General features: G+C 44.1%; 1 protein-coding gene across 3 annotated transcripts in view; it reads right to left on the bottom strand.

Moving 5' to 3' along the window:
• Positions 1-26,587, bottom strand: part of ATG4A (autophagy related 4A cysteine peptidase) — a 107,153-nt gene that overhangs the window by 19,154 nt on the left and 61,412 nt on the right. For all 3 annotated transcript variants that reach the window (XM_063937279.1, XM_063937280.1, XM_063937281.1), the window contains 8 exons: positions 23,958-24,029; positions 22,192-22,290; positions 18,582-18,683; positions 13,842-13,914; positions 13,649-13,728; positions 6,676-6,863; positions 1,666-1,744; positions 1,123-1,268 (listed from right to left, as the gene is read on the bottom strand). In XM_063937279.1, the coding sequence (XP_063793349.1) occupies positions 1,123-1,268; positions 1,666-1,744; positions 6,676-6,863; positions 13,649-13,728; positions 13,842-13,914; positions 18,582-18,683; positions 22,192-22,290; positions 23,958-24,029 (839 nt within the window). The remainder of the gene's footprint in view (positions 1-1,122; positions 1,269-1,665; positions 1,745-6,675; positions 6,864-13,648; positions 13,729-13,841; positions 13,915-18,581; positions 18,684-22,191; positions 22,291-23,957; positions 24,030-26,587) is intronic.

Below are 26,587 nucleotides of genomic sequence, written 5' to 3'. Positions count from 1 at the left end.
TGGAACAAACCATTTTGCAATGCAAATGGAGGAAATACATTTATATTTTTTCTGTGCAATGTAAATAATAGCTGCTTTTGCATGTAGCTCACAAATGTTAGACAGCTTTATTTTTACACTGCAATTTAGATTTCAGTTTTTACACACCCCACCCAAATCTAACTCTGCACGTTATAGCTGCGCCACCTGCAGTGCAATATGGTTTTGTCCAGTTGCTTGCCTTTTTGGTTTGCTTCCACTGAATAACCCCATTAGTCTTCTGTAGAGTTCAGTGGTTACAGGAGGTGATCTGGTTTTGCCTATTATCTGTTCCAACTACTTGCTGAAAGTACATATGTTTAATGCTGTGAAATGAGGTAACATCTCTAGAGTGCAATATTCTGGAATGGGAATGCAAATCTGCTTATTGTTTCATACACCTGAGTAATTATTCTGGAGGGGGAATGGGCATCAGCTTAATGTTTCATATATCTGGGTAATTATTCTGAAAAGGGAATGTTCATATGCTTAATGTTTCATATACCTGGGTGATTATTCTGGAGAGGGAATGCATACCCGCTTAATGTTTCATACAGTATACCCGCTTAATGTTTCATATACCTGGGTAATTATTCTGGAGAGGGAATGTATATCCGCTTAATGTTTCATACAGTATACCCGCTTAATGTTTCATATACCTTGGCAATTATTCTGGAAAGGGAATGGGCATCCGCTTAATGTTTCATATACCTGGGTAATTATTCTGGAGAGGGAATGCATATCCGCTTAAATGTTTCATACAGTATACCCGCTTAATGTTTCATATACCTGGGCAATTATTCTGGAACGGGAATGGGCATCCGCTTAATGTTTCATATACCTGGGTAATTCTCTTTCAGTCTCAATGTAAAAAGAAATAGTCTATACAGACTACAGGAACATGACCAATGATGTCACTGCCTTCTGCAGCACGTTGTAGTGTGAGGTTTCTGTTTGTTATAGGTTGGGAATAGCATATTCAATCATAATTTACCTTTAAACAAAACTGTAATGGAAAGTAAGGTACAAGTTAACACTCCATTGTACCTGCATTACCCGTGTATGGAAGGATTCGTTTTTGGGATTATATTTTTTTCTACTTACTAATGCCACAGAGGGGTCCAGATTTAAGATCTTCATCCTGTTGGGATTTTTTTGGCAGTGATAAGTCTGGTCCTGCATTGTGCCGGCTTCCTCTGTGTCTACAAAGGTCTGTGTTGTGTGAGGATCCAGGTAAATGAGCTCATCCCCTTCACAAAGACACAAAACATGAATACCATGGGAAAACATGAACTGTCTGCATTGTTACATGCAACATTAAAAAAAAAATATATTGAAAATTTCCAATTTCAAATATAAATCTGCCTTGTCCCAATTATTTAGTCAGAACTTCAAATTCTGGCTCTGCCCATTTTTGAGACATCAGTTAAATCCTCCTAGTGACGTGCTCCATGGTGGGGTGTTTAGTAGAATTACAAAAGATAAAACATCTACACGTTCACTCTATTAACAGTTCAGAATTTCCCGGTAACTGCTAATGGAAAGACATGGCCTTTGCTCTGCCATCATACTGTGTACAATAATACATTTTTGTAAAAAAAAATTGAAATCAAGAACGGTATCACAACTTTAAGATCACAATCCTACCTGAAAAACCTATGAAATAATAGGCATGATTTGGTTTTCCACCTAAAGCTCCTAATGTCTGTGGCATCTTAAAACATTCCTATAGAGAGGAGAAAGAGAACATGTTAAATACTTACACTAAAACCATTCATTATATGTTTCCTGAATGGTGTGATATTAAGGTGTGATCATATTTAGACAGCCTCTACTTGTAATCCCTCTGCATAGGGCTGCTGATGCACAGCGTCTGGATGGAGAGGAGGATGCTGTTGACGCTTAAGGACAAGTCCATTCTGGAGATACAGTGCATCCGGAAAGTATTCACAGCGCTTCACTTTTTCCACGCTTTGTTATATTACAGCCTTATTCCAAAATGGAATAAATTAATTTTTCCCTCAAAATTGTATATACAATACCCCATAATAACTACATGAAAAAAGGTGTTTTTTTTAGATTTTTGCAAATTTATTAAAAATAAAAAACTAAGAAATCACATGTACATAAGTATTCACAGCCTTTGCCATGAAGCTCAAAATTGAGCTCAGGTGCATCCTGTTTCCACTGATCATCCTTGAGATGTTCCTACAGCTTAATTGGAGTCCACCTGTGGTAAATTCAGTTGATTGGACATGATTTGGAAAGGCACACACCTGTCTATATAAGGTCCCACACTTGACAGTGCATGTCTGAGCACAAGCCAAGCATGAAGTCAAAGGAATTGTCTGTAGACCTCCGAGACAGGATTGTCTCGAGGCACAAATCTAGGGAAGGTTACAGAAAAATATCTGCTGCTTTGAAGGTCCAATGAGCACAGTGCCCTCCATCATCCGTAAGTGGAAGAAGTTCGGAACCACCAGGACTCTTCCTAGAGTTGGTCGACCATCTAAACTGAGCGATCGGGGGAGAAGGACCCTAGTCAGGGAGGTGACCAAGAACCTGATGGTAGCTCTGTCAGAGCTACAGCATTCCTCTGTGGAGAGAGGAGAACCTTCCAGAAGGACAACCATCCACCATTCAGGCCTGTATGGTAGAGTGGCCAGACGGAAGCCACTCCTTAGTAAAATGCACATGGCAGCCTGCCTGGAGTCTGACAAAATGCACCTGAAGGACTCTCAGACCATGAGAAACAAAATTCTCTGTTCTGATGAGACAAAGATTGAACTCTTTGGTGTGAATGCCAGGCATCATGTTTGAAGGAAACCAGGCACTGCTCATCACCAGGCCAATAGCATCCCTACAGTGAAGCATGGTGGTGGCAGCATCATGCTGTGGAGATGTTTTTCAGTGGCAGGAACGGGGAGACTAGTCAGGATAGAGGGAAAGATGAATGCAGCAATGTACAGAGACATCCTAAATGAAAACCTGCTCTAGAGCGCTCTTGACCTCAGACTGGGGCGACAGTTCATCTTTCAGCAAAACAACGACCCTAAGACACAGCCAAGATATCAAAGGAGTGGCTTCAGGACAACTCTGTGAATGTCCATGAGTGGCCCAGCCAGAGCCCAGACTTGAATCCGATTGAACAACTCTGGAGAGATCTAAAAATAGCTGTGCACCGACGCTTCCCATCCAACCTGATGGAGCTTGAGAGGTGCTGCAAAGAGGAATGGGCGAAACTGCCCAAAGATAGGTGTGCCAAGCTTGTGGCATCGTATTCAAAAAGACTTGAGGCCATAATTGCTGCCAAAGGTGCATCAACAAAGTATTGAGCAAAGGCTGTGAATACTTATGTACATGTTATTTCTTAGTTTTTTTTATTTTTAATACATTTTCAAAAATCTCAAAAAAACTTTTTTCATGTTGTCATTATGGGGTATTGTGTGTAGAATTTTGAGGGAAAAAATGAATTTATTCCATTTTGGAATAAGGCTGTAACATAACAAAATGTAGAAAAAGTGAAGTGCTGTGAATACTTTCCGGATGCACTGTAGGTTAATCACTGTATGCCATGGCTTTTGTCCAATCAGCAAGTAGAAAGTTTGAATCTCCCAACATCGCTCTGATAGCGGACAACTGGACTGGATAGCTGGACCAAACAAGAGTGCTCCAGTCTTAGTAATAACAATGAGTGCCCTTGTCCTTCTAGTAATAAAGAGTGTCCTCATCCATATAACAATACAAAGTGCTCCTGTCATTATAATAGTAATGAATGGGCTTTGATGTGCGATTTTTACTATAGTAAACTGCCCAGTTTACAAACAGCATATCAAAGCGCATGTAAACCTGCAGTTTGCTAAAACTGATGCTCAGTAATTACTCAACCCTAATCTGACGGTGACCTCTGGCATTAAGAGCCCTCTTCCCAGAGGAGCCATGCCAAATCATTAGATGCCCAGAGGACCTACATTCTAGCTTTGTCCTTACAATTAAAAAGAGCTGTTGAATAGAGGACTTTTTAAAGTTGAAGCCAACTTAGAGTACTTTCTAATTCCCAAACAATTGGGTTGCGTTAAAACAAAATTACATTTGAAAAATACATTCAAAAGTATACACTATAAGGTGACACTACAGACAATGGGCTTTATTTACAACCACCTTCAGAAACACTATTCAAGTTGAAACATGTCGGTGCAGGTGCTGTATACTATTTATGGACTGTTTTCCCAACTACTGAGGACCCAACACTACTCCACTGGTGAGATTTACCCAGGTTTTTTTCAACCAATTCCCAGTGGTTTGTGGATAATAACACCGGTCAACACATATTTTGAGTCTAGGTTCTGCATATCGGATTTTTATTTCTTCCACATTACTAATTAAAGAAAAAATAGTTTTACCCGAAAAAGTTTGCTTTTGTAGCTATCAGAATAAAATTACGGATTAAGAAAATTTCCCTATTTTCATAACTTTATTGTATGTAAAAATAATCAAACTTTTGTTATGAATTTTAATTACTTTTCTTTACATTTTTTTTTAAATAACAAACTACTGTAACAGAATATTTAAAAAAGTTTAGAAATGAGTATTTTTCGTATTTCTTTGGTGATTGTATGGATTTTCTCGTATTAGCCCCCAAATATAATCCCCCATCATAATCCATTTTTGTTACTACTCCGTTATCTGTGCATGAGTTGCTGACAGGCTGTGTCCTCTACCCCAGAGACTTATATCTTATTTCCGTGCACTGGTTACTCTCTTATTTGTTACATGTACAGTGAACTATTCTGCAGAAATACAGCTATATTATATGGACAATCATTCCAGTCTGTATTAATAAAAGGTTTACAGTTCAAGAAATCTCATTGTCTGTGCATTGAGAGATGGGCATGGTTTAAGTATCTGAATAGTTACACACTGCTTACGTGTAATGAGGGTCAGAATACCACTTGCTTTCCCCCAGCTCGTCTTCTCCGTTACTTACTAAAACATGCTTCTCCTTATATGGTCATTCAAAAGCTTTTATATTTATTGAGCATTGTAAAAGGGACAAAAGCAAAGTTTTTAAAAAATAAACAAAGGTTTTGGTTATTTTTCGATATAGAGAATCAGAAAATACATTAAAATACTCAAATTTTTATTTTGGTTGACCGATGAAATTATGAGATTCAGCCTTTTTTTATTGATGCTCTTTTTTCTGACTATAATCATTGTATAGAATACATTTTGTTTTGTGTTTTTATATACTGGTGATCGAGTGGCTGCATTCTTTGAAAAGAAAAATCCTAAATAAGGAAAACAAAGAAACCGCTACGTGAGGATCCCATGTATGTTATATGTAAGCATACATGTAAGCACGTCTATAGAAAACATGTAATACGAGGTGTCAAAACTTCATCTTGGGTTTGAGAAGTTTCAAAGATACCTTTATATGTGTACCACACCCTGCCAGATGTAAGCGGTTATGTGATTATCTAGAATATATGCTATATCACACGTGAACTTCTATCACGTACCGAACACCCTCTATATTATAGATGTGGAATCATCTATCAAGCTCTTATTTGAATTCAGAGTATCTTTGGCCTACTACACTACATGGGCCTTTTTAGTTTATCTCTTTTTCATATTCATATGCTTGGAGGAACATTCGGGATTGGAAAGACGAATATGAATATGGACTCTTGCACGGACTCTGGGAGGGTCATTTCATAGATGACCACAGGTTCATTTATTTAGATTTGGATTTACTTTCTTCCAGCTGTTGAGCACTTGATGTTTTTGTATATTTTTTTATTTATAAAGCGGTGGCTTTTGTAAGCCACCACTTACCGGCAGATTGAAAATGTAATGGAACTCACAGTTAATGTAATGCAAGCTGGGCTTTACACTGACTGCGAGTGCAGCTTTAAATAGCCACCTCCAGCCCAATGGGAAGTGGCAGCTTAAAAATGCAGCTGCTTCATAAATAAAATCCAACATCTATATTTTCTTAAAAACACCAGAAAGCAGCAATGTGATATGTCAGGAAAAGAGGAGACTCTGATATAGAAGACTAATAATAGGCAGATTACTTCGCCTACAGCTGTAAGACTTATGTACTGTAGGAGAGGTAAACCTGCAAGAAGAGAATTGGCAATGAAGCTAGCGGAGAACAAGTTGGAAGGAAATGACTGGACTATGACTCAGAGTAAGTGTTTCATTGTCAGTGTACCCCAGGAGACAACAAAGTGCTAACACACTAGCACAACATTTAAAGGTATCCATACATTAATAAATCTGTATATATTTACATGCTTTTAACAAATGCTTTTGTTTTAGGTCATCAATAATTCTCTGTAAAAAAAAAAAAGTTAGAAAATATTCTGCCCATGACAATAGATTCAGTGCTGACCAGCTCCTGAGACCTTTGTATATTTATCAGGAACTAACTTTTCAGGTTTTGTGGATCTTTAAAGTGTATAGAATAAGGTTATTTTACTTAGATCATGTTTTGTGTATGTGGTTAATGAGCTTTGTTTATAAGGACATTTCTGAAACATAATGTACTACATGTAAGGGCAGATAACAGTTGTATCAGAGGAGACAGACATATTTCGCACTTTTTATTGTGTTTAGCCCAAGTTTCACATTGAATGTCGCAAGTTAACGCACCTTGAAAGCGTCAATATAAACAGGATTAATCTGGTTTATTCCTAGACGGAGAGGAACTATGAGCAGAAGCGGCTTCCACGTTGAGCACTGCTCTGATGTGTCTCTGCATCTGCTCCAAGAACTTTGGTGTGTGTAAGATCCATCATGCACCACATTCCAGCTGTAAGAAGGATAGCGGCACATTTTCCCTACACCAATAAAACAACCACAGTAGTCAGTACTAACTCTTTATATATATCTTTATATACAATATATGAGATAAGGACTTACATAATGGGGTAAAAGGTGGCTATAGGGGTTACAAAGCCTCAGGCTGGGAACTGATACATAAGAGATGCAGGGGAATTCCATTCTGGGAGAAGGTGCGAATTGCCGCTGCTGCAGTGTTTATACGCGGCAACAATAACCCTTCTAGCACCCTTCACCCGGCTGGCCGAATGCCCGATTCGCACAGAAGTGCTTGCTACCCTATGGGGCAGTGAAAACTTTGTGCGAAATCCCGCTGCCGTAACGATTCGGCCAGGCGAAGGCATTCACTGGTAGTTGAAATCCCCCCATGGAATGCATAGGTAACTAACAAGGAATAATAACAATTTGTTCAGATGAGAGAAACCAGAAATCGACGGTTCATTGTTTTTATTTTTTAAATAAAGCCATATTTACCATATTGTTCTTCCTAAAAAATGTAACACACCTCATTCAATTTTAATATTCTGAACACAATAACAATACACAAATGATCTTCATATATGTATAAACTCTTTTAAATAATATCTTGATGATTTGTGATATCATGACTTCAGAGTCCATAACGAAAACAAATAATGAAACTAAGGATATACAAGTCTCATCACCTGTATGCCAGCAAGCAACCCACAGATAATTATTTTAATTTTGTCAGAGAACTCCTCAGTGACTTGTAATATTTATATTTGCATACTTAAAGCGAACCAGTCAGATGGGGGAAAAAAAATAGGATTTTAATTACCTACCGGTAAATCCTTTTCTCGTAGTCCGTAGAGGATACTGGGGTTCCATGTAGTACCATGGGGTATTGACGGGTCCACTAGGAGCCTTGGGCACTTTAAGAATTCGATAGTGTGGGCTGGCTCCTCCCTCTATGCCCCTCCTACCAGACTCAGTCTAGGAAACTGTGCCCGAGGAGACCGACATACTTTGAGAGAAGGATATAAAAGATAGTGGTGAGATTCCGAACCAGCACACACAAACCAAAGGAAATCTATGCTAACCCAACATTAAACAGGAACAGCAACAACAGTAGTGCAGGAAGAACGAAGCACCGGGCGGGCGCCCAGTATCCTCTACGGACTACGAGAAAAGGATTTACCGGTAGGTAATTAAAATCCTATTTTCTCTTACGTCCTACAGGATACTTGGGTTCCATTTAGTACCATGGGGATGTACCAAAGCTCCGGGTGGGAGAGTGCTGAGGTTCCTGCAGAACCAACTGACCAAACCGAAGGTCCTCAGAGGCCAAAGTATCGAACTTGTAAAACTTAGCAAACGTGTTCGAACCAGACCAAGTAGCTGCTCGGCAGAGCTGTAAATCCGAGACACCCCGGGCAGCCGGCCAGGAAGAACCCACCGACCTAGTAGAGTGAACCTGTACAGATTTTGGAACCGGCAAACCTGCCGTGGAATAAGCATGCTGGATAGTGAGCCTGATCCAGCGTGCAATTGTCTGCTTTGAAGCAAGACACCCAATTTTATTGGGATCATAGAGAATGAACAGCGAGTCGGATTTCCTGTGATGAGCTGTCCTCTTTACGTATACCTTCAAAGCCCTCACAACATCCAGAGACTTTGAATTAGCAGAGGTGTCGGTGACAACCCGGAACCACAATAGGTTGGTTGATGTGAAACGCAGACACCACTTTAGGAAGAAATTGCTGACGAGTTCTGAGTTTAGCTCTGTCCTCATGGAAAATTAAATAGGGGCTTTTGTGAGACAAAGCTCCCAGCTCCGACACACGTCTTGCTGAAGACCAGGCCAACAGTGTGACGGTCTGCCACGTAAGATATTTTACGTCCACCTCCTGTAACGGTTCAAACCAGTCCGATTGGAGGAACTGCAGAGCCAAATTGAGATCCCAAGGTGCCGTGGGAGGCACAAAGGGAGGTTGGATGTGTAGAACACCTTTCAAGAACGTCTGGACCTCAGGGAAAGAAGCCAATTGTTTTTGAAAGAAAATGGACATGGCCGAAATCTGGACTTTTATGGAGCCCAAACCTAGGCACACATCCACACCTGCCTGCAGAAAAAGCAGGAAACGTCACAGATGAAATTCCACCGCAGAATAATTTCTGCTCTCCAAGAGATTTCGTCCAAATACGGTGGTAATGTTTAGACGTTACCCCCTTCCTGGTTTGGATCATAGTCGGGATAACTTTGTTAGGGATCCCTCTTCTAGCTAGAATCAGCTGTTCAACTTCCATGCTGTCAAACGGTGCCGTGGTAAGTCCTGATAGACCAGGAGTGGGGAACCTGTGGACCTCCAGCTGTTGTTGAACTACACATACCAGCATGTCTCACTAAAGTTTTGCTATTTGGCCATGCTAAAACTGTTGCAGGGCATGCTGGTATGTGTAGTTCAACAACAGCTGGAGGGCCAAAGGTTCCCCATCCCTGTGAAAGACGAACGGGCCCTGTTGCAGAAGATCCTCGCAAAGAGGTAGAGGCCACGGATCCTCTAGGAGCATCTCCAGAAAGTCCGGAACCAGGACCTTCTTGGCCAGTCCGGAGCAATGAGTATTGCTTGAACCTCTTCCCTTTCTATTCTTTTTAGAATTCTAGGTATCAGAGGAAGTGGAGGAAACACGTACACCATCTGATTGACCCATGGAGTCGTCAGAGCGTCTACTGCCACTACCTGTGGGTCTCTCGACCTGGAACAATACTACTTGAGCTTCTTGTTGGGACGAGAGGCCATCATGTCAATTTGTGGATATACCCATCGATGTGTCAAGCACTTGAACACTTCCAGGTGAAGGCCCCACTTCCTATGGGTGCAGGTCGTGTCTGCTGAGGAAGTCTGCTTCCCAGTTGTCTACTCCCGGAATGAAGACCGCTGACCAAGCCACAGCATTTTTTTCTGCCCAGAGGAGAATTCTTGTCAACTCTGACATTGCTGCTCTGCTTTTCGTTCCGCCTTGTCGGTTTATGTACGTCACTGCCGTCACATAATCCGACTGGACCTGAATGGCCTGATCTTGAAGAAGATAGAAAGCCTACAGAAGGGCGTTGTATATGGCACTGAGCTCCAGAATGTTGATTGGAAGGATGACTTCCTGACTTGACCATCTTCCTTGACACTGCACCCCCTGGGTGACTGCTCCACAACCTCTGAGGCTTGCGTCCGTGGTTAACAGAATCCAGTTCTGAATTCCGGACCTCCGACGAGGTGAGAAGTCTGTAGCCACCACAGAACGGAGATCCTGGCTTTTGGCGACAGATGGATCCTCTGGTGCATGTGAAGTTGCGATCCGGACCATTTGTCCAACAGATCGAGCTGGAAGGGTCTTGCGTGAAACCTTCCGTATTGAAGCGCCTTGTAAAAGGCCACCATTTTCCCCAGAAGGCGGATGCATAGATGCTCCTATATCCGGGTTGGCTTCAAGACATCCCAAACCATTGACTGGATTACCAATGCCTTTTCCAACGGAAGGAACACTTTCTGCGACTCCGTGTCCAGTATCATTCCCAGGAATGGAAGCCTCCGTGTTGGCTCTAGGTGAGATTTCGGAAGGTTTAGAATCCACCCATGATCCTGGAGAAGTTTGGTTGAGAGACCAATGCTGTCCAGCAACCTTTTCCTGGACTGTGCCTTTATCAGAAGATCATCCAGGTAAGGAATTATATTCACCCTCTGTTTGCGGAGTATAAACATCATCTCTGCCATCACTTTGGTGAATACCCTCGGTGCCGTGGAGAGACCAAATTGCAGGGCCTGGAACTGGTAGTGACAGTCCTGCAGTGCAAACCGTAGATAAGCCTGACGAGGCAGCCAGATCGGAATGTGAAGGTACGCATCCTTGATATCCAGGGACACTAGGAGTTCCCCTTCCTCCAGACCTGAGAACACCGCTCTCAGAGACTCCATTTTGAATTTGAACACTCGTCAGTACGGGTTCAACGATTTTAGATTCAAAATCGGCCTTACCAAACCATCCGGTTTCGGTACTACAAACAAGCTGGAATAATATACCTTGTTTTGTAGATGAGGTGGAACTGGAACAATGACCTGAGTCTGTACCAGCTTTTGAATGGCATCCTGTAAGGTTATACTTGCCTCTTGTGAAACTGGTGAGCCTGATTTGAAGAATCTGTGAGGTCGGAGCTCCTGAAACTCCAGTCTGTAGCCCTGGGAAATAAGATCTATGACCCAGGGATCCTGGCATGATGTTGTCCAGATGTGACTGAAATTTTTTAGCCTGGCTCCCCCCCTGACAGCCCTCTAGGCATCGCGGTCCACCGTTATGCTGAAGGCTTTGAGGAAGCAGAGCCTGAGCTATGTTCCTGAGCACCTGCAGTTGCTGGTTTGCGTGGTTTAGATCTTGCGCCTCTGGAGGCCGTAGAAGCACCTCTGGATTTGCCCTTAAACTTGGTCGTCCAAAAAGACTGTAAATTTGAAGCTGACTAAGCTTTCCTGGCTGGGGGAGCTGCGGAAGTAAGATACATAGACTTACCCGCAGTAACTTTGGAGATCCATTTGTCTAGTTCATCTCCAAACAAGGCCTCTCCTGTGAAAGGTAGGCCTTCCACGCCTTTTCTGGAGTCCACATCAGCAGTCCAGTGGCGTAGCGGCGGCCTCCACCATAAAGTTTGCAGAGTCTTGGATATGCTGCAGGAGTAAAACAACATACCCCCTAGACAAGGAATCTAACCCATCAATTAGGCTACCTGACCATTTAGCAATGGCTTTTGTGATCCACACACATGCAATAGTGGGTCTCTGGGCCACCCCAGCAGCTGTGTACAATGATTTGAGTGTAGTCTCAATTCTACGATCAGCCGTGTCTTTTAGGGAGGCTGCCCCAGGGACGGGCAATACAATTTTTTCGTGATAGCCTAGAAACTGATGTGTCCACTATCAGTGGATTTTCCCATTTTTTTCCTATCCTCCAGAGGAAAAGAAAAAGATGAGAGCAACCTTTTAGGGATTTTGAAATTTCTTATCAGGATTAACCCACGGTATTCAATTCCTTTGACGCAGGAAAAGTGACTGAGGACTTATTTTTTACATTAAAATAAGATTCCTCACACTCCTCTGACACCTTATCAGGAATTTGCAGAACATCTCTGATAGCCTCTATTCCCTGTGACAGAGTAGCATCCCCCCCTCCAAATCCACCTCGCCCTCCTCCATGTCTGACCCGTCAGTGTCAGAGTCAGACTGCAAGATATGGGCCAGAGATCGTTTTTGCGGACAAATGGGAGGGGATTGAGATGCTGGTTTGGAGTCTCTATTCATAAGCTCATCCACAGTCTGTCTTAAGTATTGTGTCTCTTTCTCATAGCGGAATAATTTCATAGAAATATTGGAGACTAAGTACCCTGATAGGGGACTTAGTACACTAATAATCGCTAACCTCCTGCTATGACCCCTTGGTACCGCTGAGGTAATCTGGAGTCTCTCCGGAGGAGCTGCGCGTCTCTGTCAGTTAGTGTCTGTGTCCACTGCAGAGGAAAATGACGCTGCTGAGCTGCTGGATCTGCTCATAGTGAAGGCCCCGCCCCTTCAATGGCGCACGGTCTTCTCGCTTTTTTATACTGGCTGAGGTAATCTGGTGCTTAAAATGGAGAGAAAACCGTTTTGAGGCTGTTTTTGCCAGTGTGGGTACTGTGTACAGTGTAATGAGACGCAGCTGTAGAAATAGTATGGAGACACATTCCGCCCCGGTTAGAAGCAGTGCGTCTCCGTACCCTCATGCCACCATAACCGGGACGCCGGCTTAGTACTCACCACTCTTCTTTCTTCTGGCTCTGTTAGGGGTGGAGAGGTGCTGCGGAAATGTACGCTCGCCATGGTGGGGCTTGCGAATAGTTCCCTCAGGAGCTAGTGTCCTGTCAGCGGGGAATGGGACCATTAACCCTTCAAGAGGTTGGGCCATACCCCCACTAAGTTCCACGAAGCAGGCAGGCTGGTGCCATCCAGCCCCGCCTGAAAATAACACACATATAAAATAAATGAAGAAAACTCTTCAGGAGCTTCCATAAGCGTGACCGGCTCCTCCGGGCACATTTTCTAAACTGAGTCTGGTAGGAGGGGCATAGAGGGAGGAGCCAGCCCACACTATCAAATTCTTAAAGTGCCCATGGCTCCTAGTGGACGCGTTTATACTGCATGGTACTAAATGGAACCCCAGTATCCTCTAGGACGTAAGAGAAAACTGATTTTACATTTTTTTTTTGTATTGTTTATTTATTTCTCAGCATTTTTGTTCAAGTGTATTGGGACACCTTCAGTCTTCATTAACCAGGACAGAATCTCAATGTTGGAACCTCCCCTGAAACCTCATCTGTTCCCCAATTTCAGCAGCCATACAGAATGGATTGGAGGGGAAGGAGCAGAGACCACTCAGCAGTGCACGTTTTAGCACACCCTAGACATTCTAGAGCTAAGACAGCCTGGACAGGTTAGGCTGTGACCTGTTTGGTTAGCTGGAGGTCCTGTCTAATCAGATGCCATATTCACTTCATGCTTCCTGTCTGCAGACCTCTGAACCTTGCACTGAGCACAGTGGTTCCTCCCACTGTCAATCGGCATAGTAAGGTGCTGGTATGAGGTACGGTTGAGCAGCTCAGTGGAGGAGCTGCTTATATGCTACATTTGTGGGAGTAGTTAGTAAAAGAAGGCAGTTTGTACCAAGTGAACAACTCCTTTAGGGTACTGAATAATCACCTCGTACTATACAGATGAGTGTACCTTTGAAAGTAAAATGTATAACTTACTTATATCCTCAATGACGACTGTGTTATCCATTGAAACATAAACAGCTAATGAATTCCACTCATCAAATAAAGCAAGTTTCCTGGAATATGAATGACAATTAATATGCTTTTGATTGTTTATAAAACTTGTAAAATACCTGCTGCTCTAGAATCGAGGTAAAGATGGAGGCAAATAGATAAATGTTTTACTTACTTTAAAACCTGAGCCACAGTATTTGGTCCATACCACTCTCCTATAGACTTTCCTTCTCCTACACCCATCTGTGCTGATTTATTACACCAGAAAGAAACAGAAATAGACAGTTATGTTTGGTCTATAAATAGAACTTTAAACTTACAGTATTTATGTTTCAAAATAAAATACAGTGATGATGCAGAGGTGAACGAACGCCTGGTATCTTGTGCAGTTTCACGCTGTGTATACTCCAGAACAAGGTGTGGCAAGTACATGTGATGCAGAGTCATAGTTGCATCTCCACTAGTGGCTGAGGGGGCGTAACTGGACTGTAACATCATACCCTCCAACTGTACCTTTTTGGCAGGTACAGTACCTTTTTTCTGTGGTCTGTACCGATTTTTGACTCTCCATTTTTCCATTGAAAGTATAGGAAAAGGGATGTGGCCACGCCCCTTTACCCATGGCCACGCCCCTTTCCTAATTTGTACCGATTTTTATGTGAGAAATGTTGGAGGGTATGTAACATGGGGGTATCATTTAGGCAATGTCCAGTGAGTTCGTGTCAAAGGAATTGTGGCTATGCTCAGTTAATTGGAAGCATAACTAAGTCTGCTTTTAGACATATCCTTTGCATCAAGGATAGGGCTAGTGCATATGCATACCGCTGATGGGTATCAAACCAAGTGTACAGTTCTGTATATATGTGAGAATACCGACATTTAGTTCACTGCATGCAACAGAGAAGCAAGTACGGCACATTAGCGTTCAATTATACAGCAGTGCGGTATCTTTATTTTATTGTGACATTTGACATCCAGGCACTATTAGCTAAAGTAAAGCAACAAAATATTTCTACCATAAAACTTGTAGTCTGTATGGGACTGGCCATAAAACATGATCTTACTGTACCTTTATTATTTATATAAATGTATGACCTCCCTTCACTAGTAACTTGATTCTGCACCTGGGCTGCCTGTGAACACACTAGCAAACTCTACCAGTGTAACACTTTCATTTGTCTCAGCAATAGTTTATAGCTGGGTGTAAAAAGCGGTAAGTAGTACTGGTGAGTGCACATATCCCTCTGCTTCTGTCCTCACTTTTCCTATTTACACTTTATATTGAGAATATAGGGGTATATGCAATTGCGGTCGAATTCCCGAAATTGTCGAATTTCGGGTATTTTTCGCCAAAAAAAAAAATTCGTCAATGCAATTCAGTGCTTTCCGTCAAAAAAACGGACTTTCAAAATTCGACTTTTTGAAATTCGACTTTTTGCAAATTCGACTTTTCTGCAATGATACAAGTGCTGCAATTCGACAAAAGCATATTCAATTCAAGTTTGGAAATTCGACAGCAGTGCTTTTAGACAGCAAATTCGTCATTTTCAATCCGCCACACTTTGGAGGGTGAAACCAATAAAAAAAATATAAAACATGTTTTTTTTGTGGGTTTTTTTCGTGGTAATATCAGATCTATTTATATTAGAAGGGATTAGGTACTTGGTTTGTCTTTTTTGGAGGCACAAGTATTATTTATATATTTTTAAAAATAATATTTTTTTTTTTTTTAATAGATGGAATGGTGAAATCCCTGAAAAAAATGGCGTGGGGTCCCCCCTCCAAAGCATAACCAGCCTCGGGCTCTTCGAGCTGGTCCTGGTTCTAAAAATGCGGGGAAAAAATTGACAGGGGATCCCCCGTATTTTTAAAACCAGCACCGGGCTCTGCGCCTGGTGCTGGTGCAAAAAATACGGGGGACAAAACGAGTAGGGGTCCCCCGTATTTTTTACACCAGCATCAGGCTCCACTAGCTGGACAGATAATGCCACAGCCGGGGGTCACTTTTATACAGTGCCCTGCTACCGTGGCATTAAATATCCAACTAGTCACCCCTGGCCGGGGTACCCTGGGGGAGTGGGGACCCCTTCAATCAAGGGGTCCCCCCCACCCAGCCACCCAAGGGCCAGGGGTGAAGCCCGAGGCTGTCCCCCCCATCCAAGGGCTGCGGATGGGAGGCTGATAGCCTTGGTAAAATGTCAAGAATATTGTTTTTTCCAGAAGAACTACAAGTCCCAGCAAGCCTCCCCCGCAAGCTGGTACTTGGAGAACCACAAGTACCAGCATGCGGGAGAAAAACGGGCCCGCTGGTACCTGTAGTTCTACTGGGAAAAAAATACCCAAATAAAAACAGGACACAGACACAGTGACAGTAAAACTTTATTTCATACGTCGACACACACATACTTACCTATGTTCACACGCCGACATCGGTCCTCTTCTCCAAGTAGAATCCACGGATACCTGAAAAGAAAAGATCAATATACTCACCTCAGCCAGGGTCCAGAGATAAATCCACGTACTTGTTAAAAAAAACAAACCGGACACCCGTACCATGCCGGACTGAAAGGGGTCCCATGCTTACACATGGGACCCCTATCCCCGAATGCAGAGAGACCTCTCAGAGTGACAGCTGTCACAGAAAGGTCTCTAAAGCCAATCAGGAAGCGCAACTTCGTTGCGCTCACCTGATTGGCTGTGCGCTGTCTGAGCTGTCAGACAGCGCATCGCACAGCTCCGTCCATTACTTTCAATGGTGGGAACTTAGCGGCTAGCGGTGAGGTCACCCGCCGGTCAGCGGCTGACCGCGGGTAACCCCCCGCAGACGGCAAAGTTCTCACCATTGAAAGTAATGGAGAGGCTTTGCGATGCGCTGTCTGACAGCTCACAGCCAATCAGGTGAGCGCCACGGAAGTAGCGCTTCCTGATTGGCTGAAGGGACTTCAGTGACAGGAGTCACGTGGTGTCCCGGCATTCGGGGAAAGGGGTCTGATGTGAAAGCATGGGACCCCTTTCAGTCCGGCATGGCACGGGTGTTCGTTTTGTTTTTTTAACAAGTACGTGGATGTATCTCTGGACGTGGATGTACCTCTGGACGCTGGAAGGTGAGTATAATTTTTTTCACAGGTACCCTCGGATCGTCGGAGACCGTGGCAGTCGGCGTGTCAACATAGGTAAGTATGTGTGTGTCGGCAGTGTGTAATAAAGTTTTACTGTCACTGTGTCTGTGTACTGTTTTTATTTGGGTATTTTTTTTCCAGTAGAACTACAGGTACCAGCGGGCCCGTTTTTCTCCTGCATGCTGGTACTTGTGGTTCTCCAAGTACCAGCTTGCGGGGGAGGCTTGCTGGGACTTGTAGTACTGCTGGAAAAAACAATATTCTTGTCATTTTTCTCAAGGCTATCAGCCTCCCATCCGCAGCCATTGGATGGGGGGGACAGCCTCGGGCTTCACCCCTGGCCCTTGGGTGGCTGGGGGGGGGGGGCCCTTGATTGAAGGGGTCCCCACTCCCCCAGGGTACCCCGGCCAGGGGTGACTAGTTGGATATTAATGCCACGGCCGCAGGGCACTGTATAAAAGTGACCCCCGGCTGTGGCATTATCTGTCCAGCTGGTGGAGCCCGATGCTGGTGTAAAAAATACGGGGGACCCCTACTCTTTTTGTCCCCCGTATTTTTTGCACCAGCACCAGGCGCAGAGCCCGGTGCTGGTTTTAAAAATACGGGGGATCCCTGCCCAATTTTTCCCCGCATTTTTAGAACCAGGACCAGCTCGAAGAGCCCGAGGCTGGTTATGCTTTGAAGGGGGGACCCCACGCCATTTTCTTTACGGGTTTTTCCCGTTTTTCCCCGTTTTTTTAAATCGCGGCAAAATCCGGCAAATCGGACGTTTTTCGCCCGCGGGACTGTCGAATCCGTTTTTCATTGAATATGGTGAATTCCGGCAGCCACCTGCCGGAATTCACCTGTCGAATTGTGTCGAATTAAAAAACGGCGATAATTTGCCGCGATTCGCCGTGAATTGCATATACCCCATAAGAGTAATACATAACTCCTGTTTCATAAAATCTGTTACTTAAATATCTGCCACTAAGAAGTTATATCTCTACACCAGATCTGGCCAAACCAGTCCTCGAGATCTACCAACAGTTCACATTTTCCAGACCACCTGGCTGGTGCACAGGTGCAGTCATTACTAATTAAGATGTGCTGCATTCATTCCTAACTGACCATTCTACAGATCTCCAGGAGGCCTAGAAAACATGAACTGTTGGTAGATCTCGAGGACCGGATTGGCCAGCCCTGCTCTACACAGTCTCACACTGTTCCGCATGTACGAATAAATCTCTTTCTGCAGCACAGCTAGCAGGCCAGACCCACATTTTACACTAGTATCCCAAGAGCGGCACCTGTGCTTTTTTACTTAAGGCCCCCACACACGGTATGATTATTTAAATGATATTGGCATTTTTAACCGACTGGAACGACAAATCATTTAAAAACGGTCAGCCTGTAAGCAGGATAACGATGCAATGCGTGCACCCACGGGTCGTTGTCCACCTCCTCAGATCTTTTGAACATGCAGAAAGATCTGAGGAGGAGAACGATGCCCACCTGCCGAAAGCAGCATGGCCCCGCTCCCCAACCCCACGCCGTCGCTGGTCACTGCCAGCATCGGCAGGTGGGACACATAATGCCGTGTGTGTGTGGGCCTTTACACTCTGCAATAGTCTGGGGGAAATGACTGCAGTCTGTGGCATTGTCTCTGATATTTATACTTATTGCTCAAAACTAATTTATCCCAGTATTTTTTTCACCCACTACTCTGGTATAAAATGACAATTACATTCAGACACACTTTTCTCTCTACCTAAAGTTAATTGTAATGGAGCACAGTACTAGGGAATTGTTCTTACCCATCTGGTGAATAGAATAACAACTGTTTTTTCTGTCCAGAAAACACTGTAGAATTTGGTAATATTCTTCTGGCTGTTTGATGTCTGTTTCCCATCGCCATTCTAAAGGAGAAGGTAAACATTAAATAAAGATGTTACGTGTTACATTACAAATAATAAAAATATATACATTAAGATCTTACATTTAACATGTTTGTAGTGACTTCAGTGCTGTGGAATGGATGACAATTAAGTGCATGTTATATGTTTAATAGTTGTGTGAGTGTAAGCTTATTGTTCGACACCAGGTTAACTGAAGACTAACCATGTAATATAAATGGGTTTGGTATAGGGTGCCGGCAGTCAGAAGACCAACATGCAGAATCCCGACACCTGCTAAGTAAGTATTCTAACTCTGTAATAATGTCACATGACTGGTAGAAGTATCTATCTATTCTGTAAAATAGTACATACAAAGATATACAGATGCATACCGCTATATGCCATGTGAAGAAAGATAACTGGCACCAATGGCGATGAGCGCTGTAGCATTTTTTTTCACATCTTTTTTGCTGTAATGTGTAAGTTAATTGCAATGGGATATGACAAAACCACTTTATGGGATTGCAGTGATTAATTTGATATGTGACACTTGTATATCTGTGTGCGACTTAGTAAGTCATTCCGACCTGATAGCATGCTGCTGTTTTTTGCAGTGCAGTGATCAGGTCACTATTGCGTATGTGTATGCACCAAAATGAGCAGGCGCGTCGTACGGGTAAACAGCGGATCGTTGCTGGGCGATGGATTTAACGAAGAATCCATTCGCACAGCCGATCGCAAGAAGATTGACAGGAAGATGGCGTTTATGTGTGTCAACTGACCGTTTTCAGGGAGTGGTTGGAAAAACGCAGGCGTATCCAAGCGTTTGCAGGGTGGGTGTCTGACGTCAATTCCGGGACCGGACAGGCTGAAGTGATCGCAGCGGCTGAGTAAGTTCAGACCTACTCAGAAACTGCACAAACTATTTTTGTAGTGCTTGGCTGCACAGGCGTTCGCACACTTGCAAAGCTAAAATACTCTCCCCAGTGGGCGGCGACTATGTGTTTGTACGGCTGCAAAAAGTAGCTAGCGAGCGATCAACTCGGAATGTCTCCCTTAGTCTGAATCTGTATACAATGCAAAACGTAGCCGCTGCATCATTGAGTTCAGCCTCGTGAAGCAGTTTTGTCGCATCGCATTGTGATTAAGACGAACACTGATGTGAAAAAGATGGTCGCACAGGACCTGGTGCACTGAGAAGGGATGTTAGCCGTTACTGCAGCAATAGTGTATGAGGACGCATCTGTACACATAAAAAATGAAAATGAGCAATAAAGAAAAGAGGTGTAAAACTACTAGATAACTATACTGTATCTGTAGGTTGGATGTGCAACACGCCTTTCACGAAAGTCTGAACTTCTGGAAAGGAGGCCAATTGTTTTTGAAAGAAAACCGATAAGGCTGAAATCTGTACTTTAATTGAGCCCAACTTTAAGCCCGCATCCACACCTGCTTGTAGAAAATGGAGAAAACGTCCTAACTGAAATTCCGTAGGAGCCTTCTTGGATTCGCACCAAGACACATATTTTCTCCAAATACGGTGGTAATGTTTAGACGTTACCCCTTTTCTAGCCTGAAGAAGTGTGGGAATGACTTCACAGGGAATACCCTTTTCGGGCTAGGATCCGACGTTCAACCGCCACGCCGTCAAACGTAGCCGCGGTAAGTCTTGATACACGCACGGCCCCTGCTGATACAGATCCTCTCGTAGAGGAAGAGGCCAGGGATCTCCTATGAGTAATTCCTGAAGATCTGGATACCAAGCCCTCCTTGGCCAGTCTGGAACAATGAGGATCGCCTGAACCTTTGTTCTTCTTATGATCTTTAGTACTTTCGGAATGAGACGAAGCGGAGGGAATACATACACCGACTGAAACACCCATGGTGTTACTAGGGCGTCCACTGCTATTGCTTGAGGGTCCCGCGACCTGGAACAATATCTCTGAAGTTTCTTGTTGAGACGAGACGCCATCTTGTCTATTTGAGGAACTCCCCAAAGACTTGTCACTTCTGTGAAGACCTCTTGATGAAGACCCCACTCCCCTGGATGGAGATCGTGTCTGCTGAGGAAGTCTGCTTCCCAGTTGTCCACTCTTGGAATGAAGATTGCTGACAGAGCGCTTGTATGTTTTTCCGCCCAACGGAGAACTTTCGTGGCCTCTGCCATTGCTGCTCTGCTTTTTGTTCTGCCCTGGCGGTTTATGTACGCTACTGCTGTTACATTGTCCGATTGAATCAGGACGGGCAGATTGCGCAGAAGATGTTACGCTTGAAGAAGGCCGTTGTAAATGGCCCTTAACTCCAGAACGTTTATGTGTAGAAAAGTTTCTTGGCTTGACCATCTTCCCTGGAAGTTTTCCCCCTGTGTGACTGCACCCCAGCCTCGGAGACTCGCATCCGTGGTTACTAGGATCCAGTCCTGGATCCCGAACCTGCGCCCCTCTAGGAGGTGAGTGCTGTTCAGCCACCACAGGAGCGAGATTCTGGTCTTGGAAGACAGGATTATCCTTCGGTGCATGTGAAGGTGGGATCCGGACCACTTGTCCAACAGATCCCACTGAAACACCCTGGCATGAAATCTGCCAAACTGAATGGCCTCGTAAGCCGCCACCATTTTCCCCAGCAACCGAGTGCATTGATGGATTGACACTCTTGCCGGTTTCAGAATTTGTTTGACCAGGTTCTGAATTTCCAGAGCCTTTTCCACTGGAAGAAATACTCTCTGTAATTCTGTGTCCAGAATCATTCCTAGAAAGGACAGCCGCATCGTCGGCACCAACTGTGATTTCGGCAAGTTTAGGAGCCAACCATGTTGTTGCAGAACTGTCAGGGAGATACCTCTTTTACAGTATGTAGTATCAGCCGAGATACCCGGCTCTGGGAACGAGCATCTAGGCATACCCAGCGATCAGACCCTCAGGAGCTAATGGTGTCCTGTAGCCAAGAAGCAGCTCCTTTAAACTCACTAGAAGTAGGTCTGACTTCTCTCCCCTAAGTCCCACGAAGCAGGGAGACTGTTGCCAGCAGTCTCCCTGAAAATAAAAAACCTAACAAAAGTCTTTTCCCGAGAAACTCTGTAGAGCTTCTCAGTGTGCATCCAGTCTGCCTGGGCACAATTCTAAAACTGGAGTCTGGAGGAGGGGCATAGAGGGAGGAGCCAGTTCACACCCATTCAAAGTTTTAAAGTGTCCATGTCTCCTGCGGATCCCGTCTATACCCCCCATGGTTCTTATGGTTACCCCAGCACCCTCTAGGACGTGTGAGAAAGATGGTCGCACAGGACCTGGTGCACTGAGAAGGGATGTTAGCCGTTACTGCAGCAATAGTGTATGAGGACACATCTGTACACATAAAAAAAGAAAATGAGCAATAAAGAAAAGAGGTGATGGTGCCTTTGTTATAATGCTTCATTTCATGTGGCTACAGGAACACAATATGCCTCATTTAGCAAAAGGAGGTACAGTAATACCTCCTGCCTGCACAAATATAAGTTGGCAGCTAAAGGAGCAGATGTAACATCTGGACTTACCCCTGCCTAAATGCTGGCAGATTAAGGCCTGAGCCAGCATCATTTGTCCGCACCTCAGCATACACCCCCAGCCAGTATCAGAGGAGGGACCAGTTCCTCCTGTTTTAGATACATAAACAGGAGAATTATTATGATAAATTAATTAACATTTTGCTAACAAATTCTCTTTAATAGAATAGTAACATTGTCTTTGTGAAGATAAACGATAATATTCTCACTATCTAGTGGAAGGGTAAGACCTTCCTGTTATCAGTGACATTCTGGACTGGTTCACGTACATAAACTGTTGTTTATTGGCCTGCCTATAAGGCAATATACACATCAGTGCGATGTGTTCGGCAGCATGGCCCTCGTAAGCAACAACGCACGTCGGATCTGCATGCAGGTCCGACGTGTGAAGCAGCATACGACCCACGGGAGTGCGCATCGTACACTATATCTAGTGTACACACTATACAATATCGTTAGGAACCTGACGATATCAGCCAGATAGTATGCGATATTGCATAGTGTGTACGCAGCCTAAGACTAGAGCTCTGCATGCAGCAGATGCCCAGTGTCAATCACCTTCTAACACGTTGCTTCCTTATGAGGCACTGAACCTCAATACTTAAGCTTGTAGCTAGATCTCTTTAGCACAAACAGAAAAACGCCCAGTTTGCCATCCACTATAGGAATGAGGATGTAGGACCAGCCTAGCAGCCTACTGTAGGTTGCACGTATCCATTAAAGCTCTCGGGTTGATTTGCCAATGCAAAGCATGAAGATACTGTATGTAGCAGAGGTTTTGCACCCGAGAAGAAACTGTTGAAAACCTCATAACTATTGTACGGAGTAGTGTTTTATCTTGATTTTGCATTGCTGGAGGTACCTGGTTAAAGTCCCGCACAGATCTACTGTACCTCTGTTTCCCAGATTCCCTGATCTTACCGGAACTGTTGTTCGGAACCGCCAATCGGTGACCATCAATGATTGATGATATGTCAGGGAATCAGTGATATTCTTTGTGTTTAAAACCCCTGATTTACCAATTCCAACTAAAAACAGGGAATTGAGATTTTTAAACTTGTGGAATATTCCAGATTCTACGACCCAGGCATCAGGAGATTGGGAAATTGCTACAATTTGCCCAGATGTATAGAGTCCTTTACTCTCTAGCACCATAGCTGGTAAGAATGTAACTTTATTAAATGTAAAGGGCCCCATACACTTATGCGACCACATGTCGCAGGGGATCACCCCGGCAGCCTCCCGGAGGACAGGATCACCCAAGATACATTGTATGCTGTCCTTTTGCATACAATGTATCTTGGGCGATTCTGGGCGATCCCAGCCATGGCCCCAGGTCGGACCTGATTGAATGTGCAGCACATTTAATCTGGAGGATCCGATCCGATGCTAACGGGAACGCGCATCGGATCGGAAACACCTCCAAAATGCCCAATTTCATGTGATACATCGGGCCAAATGCCCGAAATCGGATGAAGTCGGGCATTATCATTCTAGGTATGGGGCCCTTAAGTCTCTGCAGGTCTGTCAGGACGACCTTGTGTGGCTTTGCTTGGAAAACAAATTGACTTTATTTTTTTATATAGGTAAGTAAGATTCTACCCAGGCAGCAAAGGAGGTGATATTTCATGGCTGGGTCAGTACGCTCATTACTACACTATTCACTGAATAATTCATGCAATACAGCACACAATTCCAATAAGGTCCTACACAGAGAGAGTTACTTCGGACTAAAACAGGAGCCATTGAATACTTACCAATAGGAGAAAATTTCTTTCTGTATGTAAACCACAGGCGGGAGGTAACATCAGACAGCAAATCACATTTCTCTGTAAATAAAAACAGATCAGTAATTTATATATATAGCTCCATGTTTTTTAATTTATAATCAATAGGCATTTTGCTGAAAACTGCAATGCGTTTTATACACAATGTAATGCGACTAGGACGCACGAGGAAACTGTGATGATATATGACACTTGTATATTGTGTGTGACTGAGTCTGTGGCCTTCATTCAGCATGGATCGCTATTGAGACTGCTAACTGCTAAAAATCGCATGTGAAGAGCCACCCTGAAATCTTAAAAGACACCCACCGAAGTGATCGCAACTCTGCGGATGCATTCGCAGAATTGCGATCCATAACAGAAACCAAGGCCCTCATTCCGAGATGTTCGCTCGCTAGCTGCATTTAGCAGCATTGCACACGCTAAGCCGCCGCCCTCTGGGAGTGTATCTTAGCTTAGCAGAATTGTGAACGAAAGATTAGCAGAATTGCGAATAGAAAATTCTTAGCAGTTTCTGAGTAGCTTGAGACTTACTCCTACATTGCGATCAGTTCAGTCAGTTTCGTTCCTGGTTTGACGTCACAAACACACCCAGCGTTCGCCCAGACACTCCCCCGTTTCTTCAGACACTCCCGCGTTTTTCCCAGAAACGCCAGCGTTTTTTCGCACACTCCCAGAAAACGGCCAGTTTCCGCCCAGAAACACCCACTTCCTGTCAATCACACTACGATCACCAGAACGATGAAAAATCCTTGTTATGCCGTGAGTAAAATACCTAACTTTTGTGTAAAATAACTAAGCGCATGCGCTCTGCGAACCTTGCGCATGCGCAGTAAGCAACTAATCGCAATATAGCGAAAATCGGCAACGAGCGAACAACTCGGAATGACCCCCCAAGTACCATCGACACTGCCGGTTGACTGTGACTACTCAGAACAATGCAGATTGCACTGACGCCATGTTTTAATCTCAAGCAATCGTAGCTGACGTCAAATATATGCCCCGAAACTGGCCATGACATGCCTGCATTTTTCCAACGGCTTCTCATAAACGCCATGTTAACACCCACAAATGGTAATTTTCAGTCAATCAATTTGCGATCGCAGCTCACCGACTCTGCGAAGCGCATGACATTCGCAATGCGCCCTTCATGCATGCACAATGCGTGTGCAGTGCATGTGCAGTCTGTGCACAATCGGTCAATTTGCATTTTTTGCAATTTAGTAATCTAAGCTGAATGAGGGACTGTACAGTATACAAAGCAGAAAAAAATTGTATTGGAAAAAAGCTGCAGCTGCCACATTATAGCACTTTGTATACAGATTCAAAGACTCGGGATTCAAAGACTCGCGTGTCTGCCCACCCCGGCAGACACGCGAAAGCAACGCACGGTTCGAGAAGCCCTCTGCCTACGCAGCCTAGCTGCAAAGGCAGACTGCTACCCGCCATGTTTTTTTTCCGCATTGCAGCGGCTTCATGCGGTCACGCAGCCGACGCGACTCAGCAACAGTCCGGACACCCCGTTGATGCCCCCCCTCCAGGTCTTAAACTGCATTGATATCGATTTTTGCACACTTGCGACAGGGTCTGAATTAGGCCCTTGGTCCCACACAGATAGACAAGCGTCATATATCAAATTAGTCAGCATAGTTAGTTGCATTGCATTGTGAATAAGACATCATTGCAGGAAAAAAGATGCCTGATGGTAGAAGATACTCAAGTGATCTGGCATGCCAAGAGGGGCTGTTTCACAAGACCGCAGCAAAGATGTATGAGGACATATCTGTATTACACCTATGCTCAGATATTGGGTATTAACAGTACTAAAATAAGAATTTACTTACCGATAATTCTATTTCTCATAGTCCGTAGTGGATGCTGGGGACTCCGAAAGGGCCATGGGGAATAGCGGCTCCGCAGGAGACTGGGCACAAAAGTAAAAAGCTTTAGGACTACCTGGTGTGCACTGGCTCCTCCCCCTATGACCCTCCTCCAAGCCTCAGTTAGGATACTGTGCCCGGACAAGCGTACACAATAAGGAAGGATTTTGAATCCCGGGTAAGACTCATACCAGCCACACCAATCACACCGTACAACTTGTGATCTGAACCCAGTTAACAGCATGATAACAGAAGGAGCCTCTGAAAAGATGGCTCACAACAACAATAACCCGATTTTTGTAACAATAACTATGTACAAGTAATGCAGACAATCCGCACTTGGCATGGGCGCCCAGCATCCACTACGGACTATGAGAAATAGAATTATCGGTAAGTAAATTCTTATTTTCTCTAACGTCCTAGTGGATGCTGGGGACTCCGAAAGGACCATGGGGATTATACCAAAGCTCCCAAACGGGCGGGAGAGTGCGGATGACTCTGCAGCACCGAATGAGAGAACTCCAGGTCCTCCTCAGCCAGGGTATCAAATTTGTAGAATTTAGCAAACGTGTTTGCCCCTGACCAAGTAGCTGCTCGGCAAAGTTGTAAAGCCGAGACCCCTCGGGCAGCCGCCCAAGATGAGCCCACTTTCCGTGTGGAATGGGCTTTTACAGATTTTGGCTGTGGCAGGCCTGCCACAGAATGTGCAAGCTGAATTGT

Source organism: Pseudophryne corroboree, chromosome 8 (assembly GCF_028390025.1).
Source record: "Pseudophryne corroboree isolate aPseCor3 chromosome 8, aPseCor3.hap2, whole genome shotgun sequence".
NCBI lineage: Eukaryota > Metazoa > Chordata > Amphibia > Anura > Myobatrachidae > Pseudophryne > Pseudophryne corroboree.
This window is presented reverse-complemented; position numbering and strand designations above follow the sequence as displayed.